The sequence below is a fragment of the Hydra vulgaris genome, chromosome 09, assembly GCF_038396675.1.
Source record: "Hydra vulgaris chromosome 09, alternate assembly HydraT2T_AEP".
NCBI classification, from domain to species: Eukaryota; Metazoa; Cnidaria; class Hydrozoa; order Anthoathecata; family Hydridae; genus Hydra; species Hydra vulgaris.
In genome coordinates, this window is record NC_088928.1 from 62,700,001 (window position 1) to 62,712,105 (window position 12,105).

A 12,105-nucleotide genomic window follows, 5' to 3' on the forward strand; every position below is an offset into this window, starting at 1 on the left:
TCTGTATCATTCTTGTACCTAACTGCATTAAAAGATTTTAAGTGGTTTGCATACCGAACTTTAAAAGGTGTTCCGCTAATTCCAAAATACACTTTTTCTTTATATTCCGGATTATTTGAATAGATGGTGGCATGATAAACAATGTTGTTGGAAAGGCAATGGTTGTTCATGGAACATTTGGTTTTTTCAATGCAGTTGCATTTCATTTCATTAGTTTTTGCCTCCTTATGTAAAATGCTTTTGTTGTGAGAGTTAATAATGGATTTTATGTTTGGCATGCAGGAATAACTTATTTTGATTGTGTTTCTATTAAACATTTTACGAAGTCTGTGGTTAACTGGAAAGTGGAGGTCAATGAGGTTCAAAAAACATTTACCTATTTTTGTAACAACATTTGCACTGAAAGGAGGATTGTACCAAATTATCTTGCGTTTATGGTTGCCGTTTGTTGATTTTATACTTGGATGGTATGCAAGTTCGCAATTGTAACCCGATTTTTTCAAGGCTTCTTGATAAGGAGGACGACTTTCTTTAAAAATCGATTCACTCGACGATGCTGCTGATAATCTTAATTCAATAGTCTTAGGAATACTTTTAATTACACTCGGTGGATGGTTAGAACTAATATGTATATAATTCAGTATATTATCTGGTTTGCGATATGGCTGAAAAGAACCATCGTTAAGGTTTAGCGTTAAATCGAGATAGTTATCTATTTTCAAATTACATTTAATAGAGATAAGAAGATTGTTATTTTTAAAAATTTGTACAAAATGTTTCTTTATCCTCTCCATTTCCTGACCACTTTTATTCCTAAACATAGCTAGTCATATAGCATAGCTGTCCTAAACATAGCTAGTCATAACATAGCTGATATATGCCGAAATTGCTTTTATCATAAAACTGCAAGATTTGATGCAAAATAAAAAAATCCCAACTAATTCGCAAATCTCCGCGCCATCAAAGGTCCCCATAGTGACAACTCCAAGGCGAACTAACTTAAATTTACCAGATTGAAAAATTTCTGCAGAAAATTTAACATAGCAAAAGTTCTAATAAAATAGCAAAGTTCTTTCATAAGACTTTTATTATTATTATTATTTGTTAAATATTATTATTTGTTCACCTTATCGAAAGCTTTAGCATAATCAAGGAATATAACATCTGTTGATTGTTTATTTGATTTCCCAAAGGTTGTAAAATCCATAGTTTCCCAAAGAATCTATGGATTTTTTCCTGTGATTTTATCTCTAAGTATTTGTATTATTATTATTATTATTATTATTATTATTATTATTATTATTATTATTATTATTATTATTATTATTATTATTATTATTATTATTATTATTTGCACAATTATTATTATTTGTTAAAACTTTCTTTTTTAACTGGCTTTTATTAAACTTTTTATTAAATCAACAAATTTTGATTTTAGAGTTTGATTTTATTTTATTACAAAATCAGACTACTTTGCACCTTCCTTTAAAATTTGCACCTTCATTTAAACATTGCATTTTTTTGCATTTAAACTTAAATCTTTTTAACTAAACATTTGATTTGTCAATGAAGATCTTTAATAATGAAGTTTAATCAACATACCTTCCCACATTCAGCACAAACATGAACACGAGGACCATGAGTATGCAAATGTTTTCGCATCGCCGAATTATCTCTGAATAACTTCAAACAACCCTTTAAAGAAATTTAATCTATATAACCAAAACTTAAAGGGTTCAAAAAACAATCACTGTCAGTATCTGAGCAATAAAAAAATAAATGAAAAATTTGACTGCACAAAAAAAAAAAAAAAAAAAAAAAATTTATTCTGAGTACAAAAAAGTAACTGTTTACACTATGAGGACATGAAATGCTTTTAGGAACTTCTTCAGTAACTTTTTTTTGTTTTTTAGATTTTCTAGAAAAATAAAAGTATATATATATATATATACATATATATACATATACATATATATATATATATATATATATATATATATATATATATATATATATATATATATATATATATATATATATATATATAATATATATGTATATATATATATATATATATATATATATTATATATATATATATATATATATATATATATATATATATATATATATATATATATATATATATATATTATAAATAAAGAAATAACAAAAAATCAGTTAAATAATCTTTTAACTCCTATAAAGTTTATTCTTATTATTAAGGTTGATTTTAATCATAAAATGTAGAAAAGAATATATAAATAACCAAGAGCAGTTGTCATAGTAACATTTTACATAAAGATTTTATTCATACAACAACACGAAAATTATTGCTGAAAAAAAAAAAAGCTTTTCATTCTTTTATTTCATATATATGTATATACTTGTAAAAACTTACATACACATTTATATTTATATATATATATATATATATATTATATATATATATATATATATATATATTATATATATATATATATATATATATATATATATATATATATATATATATATATATATATATACATATATATAGTCAACTCTCGATATCTCGAATCCTTGATATCTCGAACTTTTTGGTATCTTGAACAATATTTTCGGTCCACAGGGCAATTTTCTCTTGCTATCTTGAGCTTTTCAACAATTTTTTTCAAGAAATGTTTTAATAACATTTAATTTTTTTAAATTCCAATCTTTGGAAAGAAATTTTTTATATTTGATTTTTACCTTCAATTTTTTTTAAGAATCGAATTTCTGAAAAGTATTCCTTCAATAATTTATTGTTTTTATCAAAAGCAATAACATGCCGCTCATTAAACAAAAAATCACGAAATGAAATACAATCTCTAGCACTAAAACTTGAGGATTTAATGAAGATGGAAAAGATGGATAATTTGAAGCAATATCAGATAACAGATTTTTTCCAAAAGTTGAAGTTTTTGTTGTTAATGATTTTTGTCAGAAAAATATATTGTTTTAATAAAAGTCTTGCAATTTTATTTATTTTCAACCCTTTTCTTGATATCTGGTACCCTTAGTGTTAGAGATATCGAGAGTCGACTGTATATACACACGTACACACACAAATAATATAAAATTATTTAACCTTCAACAAGTTTTGTTTGCTCAACATGTTCTAAATGTAATTTAAACACGTTATGAACAGAGTAATTTTTAAAACATTATTACTTTTACCTAGTTAATTCTGTCAACTGTTTTGGATCACTAAGGTCAACATCTTTAGAAGGGGAACTATTCAAAGTTAAATCCACCTGATCAACAAATTTTTTATCTTCTTCGCTTTGATTCTCAATGTTATTCTCATTTCCATCTAAAAACATTTTTATTAAAATTTTAAAGACAAAATGAACAAAAACTCAGAAAACTATTGTAAAAAATTTTTTTAATATCATTTTTTAATATCATTTTGTAAAAATTTTCTCTAATATCATCAAAAATATTTATGATATCATAGGCTGAAACCACCTTATGATACCACAGGCTGAAACCACCTTGAATTTAAACACTGACTTGATTCAATACTGAAAAAGAATGTGAGAAAGAAGAAAATCTAAATATGAAGTCTATGAAGGCTAAACACTTTTAAATATTTTTATGAATATTTTTGTTACAGTTAAAAAGCATACTTTTACAACTAAAGCTGACAAGTATATAAAAACAAATTGGAAACTGGAAGATGAATAAAGAAATTGCTGACTGGTTATTCATAAAACAATATAAAAATTTAATAGATTTTATGGTTGATTAATCCAATGGTACAAGTCAAAAGATGCTGCATTGCAGAAACTTTAATCTGATGCTAAATACAGAAACTTTAATACTGTTTACATTACAATTACATTAATGACAAAACTGGATTCACACAACTAAGATGACTTATTAAGATGTTAATAAGCTTTTTGTATCAAATCATGTCTTAATTTGATAAATGATTGGAAAAGGAGCTAAAATTTGATTGTTTGCAAGTATCTTGAATATTGTAGTGTCACAAAAAAAATACTCAGTCTTGATCTGAAAAATAGGCTTATGTCAAAAAGTTAAACGTACAAAAAAAAAGTTATGTGGTATATAGGGCATATATATCACATGTATATATAAAATCCATTCATTGTATATGTAAAATCCATTCATTGTATATGGACAGTTGATTACAACATGTACATCAACAGTTTATTAGAACAACATTTTTTGAATTAATTATGATATCTCATTTAATTCAGCATAAAGAAAAAAGATTAAGAGTTATAATTTATTTTAATGAACATTCACATGAGATAAATAATATATACTCTTATTTATAAAGGTCATATTTATACAAGATTTTGATGGACTTATTTATAAAAACAAATAAATTTTAAAGGTCTTTATTATACAAAGATGTATAAATAAAACCTTTAGCATACTGTATCAAATTTTGTGATACCACCTTTGACATCAATAATAACTTGTACTCAACAAGTTATGTTTTGACAAATATTTCTTTTATACTATTTTATGAGTTATTAGGATTTCATCGTTATATAATTTTTCAAACCAATTTATAATGTTTGTTTGTTTTAAATTTTTTCTTTTCAAGAGTTACTAAACATTTTTTATTGGATTGACCTCAGGTGGCAGGGGCTATTCTAGTCTATTTTCAACAGCCTTGACTGTATTTGGGAGGCGCTTAAATCCAGAAACTGAGGACCTTTTTTTCTAACAAAACAAATATAGCTTTTTGTGTGTGTGAAAAAATGCATATATTTGACAATGTTTCCTTGGAATATCTTTCCAGCAGGCGCCGCTATAAGGGGTACCGCCGCTGGTTTATGCCAAAAAATTATTTTACAATGCATAAAGATATTAATATTGCCTCATAATGCCTTAAACATAGAGTCAATCAAAACGATTTCCTCTTATCACTGACCAAATCATACAGAAATAGAATCTAAAGATTTTCTGGTTTTCATTTCCATATTGTTTGTTTTGTCAATGAAAAAAGTTCAACAATTTTGAAACAAAATTTTTTATAACATTTCCAGCAACTTTCATAAGGAAAACACTTTTCATTTGTAGTATATTGTGCATTAGATGGAAGCTAGGGCTATTGCTCTTGACATGTCTAAAGCTTTTAACAAAATTTGACATGCTGGTCTTCTCCATAAGCTTGCTTCATATGGTGTATCTGGGCAAGTTTTTAGATTATCAAACAGAAAGTTTTAAATTGTGAACATTTTTAATAGTTGAAAATTTTTTGTAAAAGTGTCATTATTTGTCTCTTGAAAATAGTTTAAAAAGTAGAAAATTTGATTGCAAACATTAAACCAGTGAAATAAAAGCTAAATTATAAAAAATTTAAATAAAAAAAAATAAATTATCCTAATTTTGTTCAACATTTTGTTTATTTCAAAAAATACGGAAATAAATATCAAGTTTAAAAATTTTATGTTTTCAATGTTTATAATTTTTTCAACAAATCTAATTTATTAATTAGATTATTTCTATACTTTAATTTATCTTAAATGTGCTTTATGTTTTTAATGTTATTTTAAATGTGCTATATGTTTTTTTTTTTTCAACATCTTCACTTTTAACAGGGCTGCAAGCACTATTAGGAAGTTGGAAGTTATCTGAAGAGAAAAGATAAAGTTTATAGAGCAAGATAACGATTGACAGACAACTTAAAAGATTGCAAATTATATGAACCAGGAAAGCAAGATGAAGGAAGCAAATTCCAAAGAACTGATGTTCAAGGAAAAAACAAGACGAATAAGAGTTTTTACTTAGGAATAGTCACAGAAAAAGGATGAGACTTGAATTGAATGGCGAGTAACATGAGAATGAATTTTAGTAGATGGCACAAGAGACGCTAGCTCTTTAGAGCAGTGCCCATTATAGTATTTGAAGAAAAAAGAAAGAGAAGCAACATTAAGATGATGTGATAATGGTTGGAGGTTGGCTGCAAGAGCAGGCCCAACTATGTTTACAATACATTTTTGCACCTTGTCTAAAAGAGAAAGGGCATCATTAGAAGATCTGCCCCAGATATAACAACAGCAAATGGTTTAAAATGGTTTAAATATTTGCGTTTTTACTTTTACTTTTTTCAGGTATCATGTTAAGTAAAAACAATTATTAAAAGTATTATTGTAATAGTATTAAATAGGCTATTTGCACATAACATTATATCTGGAAAAGCTCTTAAGATTATTGAATTGTTTCTTTCTAACTTCTTTATTAGAGTCATCCTCGAAGACCAACTTCTTCATTTTTAGTAACTTTTAGGTTACCTCAAGTTCTATCCTGTTTTGCTTCTTATTTACATAAATGATCTTCCTGACAACCTTACATATTAAGTAGCTCTTTTTGCTATTTATGACTCAACTTTATACTCCTGTCTTGACAAAAAATCTTCTCTTTTTGCTCCCTTAGAACGGGCAGCTAATTTTGAATCTGATCTCACTTCTGTAACAGATTGGGGCTTGCAGTGGCTTGTAAATTTTAACTCCAACAAAACTTAGGTATTTACTGCAAACAACTATTATAATACTGTTGACATTCCTATGAATGGTAACTATCTCACTGAGTACTCTTCTTTACGTTTTCATGGATTGTTTACTGTCCTTTCATGGAAACCATTTATACAATCAACTGCTAAATTAGAATCTGCTAAGTTTGTTTCTCTTTGTTGTGCTTGCCTCCTGATTCCATTCTTATTCGTCCCTGTATAGAATACTGTTGTCATATCAAGGCTGGTTCTTCTAAAGATGCTCTTTCTTTTCTAAACAAGGTTCAATAACGCATTGTAATATTAGTTTGACCTGCTCTATTTGCTAATATTGAGTCTCTTTCCCATTGTCATAAAGTTGCATCACATTCTCTTTTCTAGAAACACGCTGCTTTCTAAAAATGGCTGCTGCTCAAAGTAGCTATTATCTTTAGTTCCATCCACCTCATTTTTGCTTGATTCATCATTCTGCAAAATCTCATTCTTTTACTATATATCTATTATCTGTATTCTCTTTAAAAACAAAATTAATGAATAATTAAAAAAATAAAGGATATATCAGAGAAAGCAAAAGCATAAAACAAATATATTTTTAATATAATTTAGAAGCATCTCATTTAATAGTTTAAACTTAATTCAATTTAATAGCGTTTCAATTATTAGTTTGAAGCTAATCATTTTTCCTTTCAGTTATGGTTATTGCCACACTGGTATAGCGTTTAGGTTATTAAAGGTGTCATTTATAAGGCGCGACTGTTATATCAGCATTGGTTAGGGTTCAAATTCTACTAACAGAAGGATTTGAACCCTAACCAATTTTTTTTATGTTTTATTTGCTTTGTAGACATTAAAAAAGATCAAAGTTTTAAACTTTTTAACAATTAAGTTTCAAAATAATTGAGCTTGGATTAAATAACTCTGATATTTTTTTTAAATTTTTTGCAGCAAAACACTTTTAAATTAAAATAAAAACATCAATTTTATGCTTTTATCTGTTCTGGTTTATTAATTTTATTTACATTCATTTTTATTCATATTATCATTAATTAATTTTTTTTTAGTTTATGTTTACAATTGTTTATTCAGCGCATTTTTTAATAGTGTTAACTAAAAACATACAAGGAGCCTTGTTCAAGTTGTCATTACAAAATATTATATGTGTGGTCATATAAGGTGTGCGCACGCACCCCTGAGAAGACTTGATATACATATATATATATATATATATATATATATATATATATATATATATATATATATATATATATATATATATATATATATATATATATATATATGTATATATATATATATATATATATACATATATATATCTATATACATGTATATAGATGTATATATATATGTATATATATTTATACCTAAGTATGTATATATATATTGGCCTCAGCGGGATACGAGAGCTTTAGCTTTCGCATCCCGCCAAGTCCTAAAGTGGTTTAGTTTTAAGCTTTAAGCTAAAAGTTTTTAGCTAAAAGCTTTAGCTCTCGCCCACACCTCACCTAAAGTGGTTTATAAGAGCAGTTTAAGGTTCTTGCAAAGGTTAATTTTTTCATAAATATAAATCACTTTATTTTATTTTCTTTTATTAGATAATGATTAAAAAAATTAAAATTTCTTTTACAAACTACATCAAATAAAAAAACAAAGTTCTAGTTTTTGGATTAACTTTTTTGCTAACAAAATGTGCGTCAATATAACAATAATATATAGTTATAAAATATATATAACTATAATATATTATATAATTATAATATATATATAACTATAATATAATATATAAAAGAAACCCATCTTCGTATTACCTAAAATGAAAATGCAAAAGTCATTTTTGAAATAAATCAATAATTGATTTTTTACCTGCAACGCTAAAAGCACTAATAGGTAATTGCAAAAAATGTTTTTCACGTCATGATAAACAACACTCGTTATGTATATATTCTAGTAACATTACACTGATAAACAAATAAAATTTTATTGTGCTTATCTTGTTAACTTGGTGGTTTTTTAAAACAAATTAAATATGCTGATTTCAAATACGCAAACCATTTTTCACCATCACGTCAAGTTGTAAAGATATTTGGGTTCAAATCTTTAGTATTTAAGGTAAAGTCCCTAATATTGTCGAAAAAAAAGTTATTCAAAAGTATGTCAACCTGGGTCTCAAAAGAAGCGTATTTTCATAGAGATTTTAGAAAAGATAAATATTTTTACTTAAAATTTATTGACAAAAAAAATTATGTGAAAAAATGCTAAAGACTTTTAAAAAAAATTTTAACAAAATGTTTCTCAGCAATAATACAAAAAGTACTTATTTTTATTACAAACAAATACCATTTTCAAAATCTCTATGAAAATACGCTTCTTTTGAGACCCAGGTTAACATACTTTTGAATAACTTTTTTTTCGACAATATTAGGGACTTTACCTTAAATACTAAAGATTTGAACCCAAATATCTTTACAACTTGACGTGATGGTGAAAAATGGTTTGCATATTTGAAATCAGCATATTTAATTTGTTTTAAAAAACCACCTAGTTAACAAGATATGCACAATAAAATTTTATTTGTTTATCAGTGTTATTGTTATAAGCATATGCTTGTAACAAGTATAAAATCAAATTTTGTATTTAGTTTTTGCATTTAAATTTTGTATTAAAGCAATTTCTTTAAGGAATAAACAGGTAAACCTAAATCTCTTGTAAAAGGCTGTTGAGAGGAGCATGACTTGTCATATTTGTTTTAGGAGAGCTTTTTCCCGCTCTCGCACTCATTACCTCCTGCCAAGGAATTTGCTTGTATATTTATATATATATATATATATATATTTGAGTTAGGAATTGAGAAAGACAAAAGTTGTGGGCTTTTATGCCTGCAGAATCACTGACACTAGAGCCAAGCCATTCAGTGTGATGAGTAATAAAGTCACTGACAACAACAATATAGGCTGATGGATAAAGAGAGAGGGCTTGGTCAATATGATCAGAAATAACATCAAAAAGAGTGCAGTCTTGAGATGAAAGAGAGCGAGATAGAACAAAGAGAAAGGCAATAGAGTGAAGTGGTGCTAAACAAAAGCACATAAAAGAATAGAAGCACATAAAAGAATATCGTAATTTATGCAGTTAGACGGCAAAAAATAAAAGTACTCTCGAGTCAAGGATGGGGTGTGGGGAATTTATTATTTTTTGATAAATTTTCTTACCCACCCTAAGCTTATTAAGACCCTCCCTTCCTTTATTAATTTTTACTTGTTATCAACAAATAAATTATATCTCAAAACTAATTAGAGAATAATTATTTCAGTCATTGATGGAAACAAAAATTTTCAGTCTAAACAGACTTAAAAAATAGTCGACCTAGTAAATCTTGATTTGTCAAAAATGAGCTCTTGGTTTATTTCTTTTTTTAGTACTACTGAACTCAAATCTGTCTACCATAAAGTAATAATACAACCCAAAGACCAACTAACTGAATTTGAAGCTAATGGTAGACCCTATGAGTTTAAATAATTATCTTGAGTGAACTAACGTAGTTCCAATTTTCAATGAATAATGGACAATTTTATTCAGACCAACAAGCTAGAAACCACTAAGCCTACCTTAACAATGTGATCATCTGCAGAAAATATAATTGGTTCACCCTCCCCAATACACAATATAAATCTAAAAAGGTTTCTAAATGCATTTAAAGAAGCCAATATATAGATAAACAATGAAAAAGTAACTTTAAAAAAACTTATACTAAATTTTTAGTGCTAAAGAAGCAATCAAAACGCAAAACTCATGCTAAAGAAGCAATCAAAACACTTAAAAATAAACTTGCTGAGACTTGTCTGGCCTCCCCTGGCTTTAAGCTTCTATTAACCATAGAAACAGATGCTTCTGACAAAGCTCTACATTATTACAGTTTAGCAGGCCTATAGCTTTTTTCTCAAGGACACTATCGAATGCTGAAAAGAAATACATGATTGTTGAGAAAGAAGATGTAGCTATAGTGGAATACTACAGAAGATGGAGGCAACTTAGTAACACGGTGTTAAGCATTAATATCATCACAGACCAAAGATCCATTCCTCTTATCTTTAATAAAAGAACTTTACAAAAATTAAAAAACAAAAACTTTCTTGCTAGCGCTTGGAAATGGCAGATATTAACTATGCAACCTCATATAGATCCCACGGTCATTTTGGGGACCAACAAAACCCATAGATTTTGTTGGTCCCCTGCAATCTGCTACACAAAATGAATACCTCATTGTGGTAGTCAATGAATAATCGTAATATCCATTTGTCTTTCCGTATCAGGATATCATTGCATATACAGTTGCATAATAGAATACTCATCTCCTCAGCCTTTTCTTGTCATTTGGTTCACCCGCCTCAATACACACTGATATGGGGACATGGTTTGAAAGCATAAAATTCAAACAATTCCTTGAAAGAAACGGTGTCATCAAAACTAGAACTACTCCCTAACACCCACAACGCAATAGGCAATGTGATAAAACAAGCATGCTTGTTCTTTCACATACTTAAGTATAGTCCTGCTTAAGCAGGACTATACTTAAAGCTGTCAGTCTAGCCCTAAAAATGAGATCAATCAAATGGAGAGCAATATGTATTAAAAGAAACCAGTAAAATAGTTTCAACCCTACCTAGTATACTTGGGAACTCAATAATGGATGGTATCAAATATCAAAGCACTAATAGTAGGCATGCCCAGTCAGTTTGTTACTCAAAGCTCCGCTACTGTAGAAACACAGAGCAATACATTTTCAAGAGTAGAATGAAATATTAAAAGTAAAATACCTAAGCAACTAGATTACTTATTAGTTCAGTATTTCTCTTATTGAAAGGAATAATTTTAATTATTTTTTAACAAGTATTACTTTAATGTCTTACAGAGCTCTTACTTACTTCACATGAGTTGTTATAAATTCAGCTACTGTTTTTTAAATGGTTCAACAAACTGGAACTAAAGTAAGCAACTTAATTTTCTATTAAGTATTGATATTATTATAAAACTTTTTTTTACTGTTCAATAAGATAATCTAAAAAGAAACTTTTGAACATACTAATATGTAATAGGTTTTACTGTTCAATAAGATAATCTAAAAAGAAACTTTTGAACATACTAATATGTAATAGGTTTGCATTTGTGAATTACTGTATTTGCTGTTAATCTAAGATCAATAAAATCTTAAACAGTTGAATATTAGAAAACATATTTTTAGATTATTCCTGGGTATTGCTTATATAGAAATGATAGAGCCTTCTGAAAAGGTGGTGGAGTGTATATATATATTGATAGAGAAAGACTTAAATGCAGATATATTGTACTGGAGATAGTGACATATACAACTTCATAAATGTAATGAGGTCAATTGAAGCGGCCGACAAGATGATATTGAATAAAAAAGCAAGTGGTACTCTCTTATGTGGGGGTTTTAATTTCCCTCAAATTGATTGGAGCGATTCTGTAGGCAAAGTAACTGGAAAAAACGAAATAGCGCAGTTATTTATAGATGGTTTAGATAAATTCTATATGTTCCAAAACATAATAAAACCAACA

General features: G+C 27.3%; 1 protein-coding gene across 1 annotated transcript in view; it reads right to left on the bottom strand.

The window, feature by feature from the left end:
* LOC105850423 (transcriptional repressor protein YY1) overlaps positions 1–12,105 on the bottom strand; it is a 36,453-nt gene that overhangs the window by 16,161 nt on the left and 8,187 nt on the right. The window contains exons 2-4 of the mRNA XM_065806291.1: positions 3,198–3,333; positions 1,855–1,918; positions 1,603–1,695 (exon numbers count right to left, since the gene is read on the bottom strand). Of these exons, the coding sequence (XP_065662363.1) occupies positions 1,603–1,695; positions 1,855–1,918; positions 3,198–3,333 (293 nt within the window). The remainder of the gene's footprint in view (positions 1–1,602; positions 1,696–1,854; positions 1,919–3,197; positions 3,334–12,105) is intronic.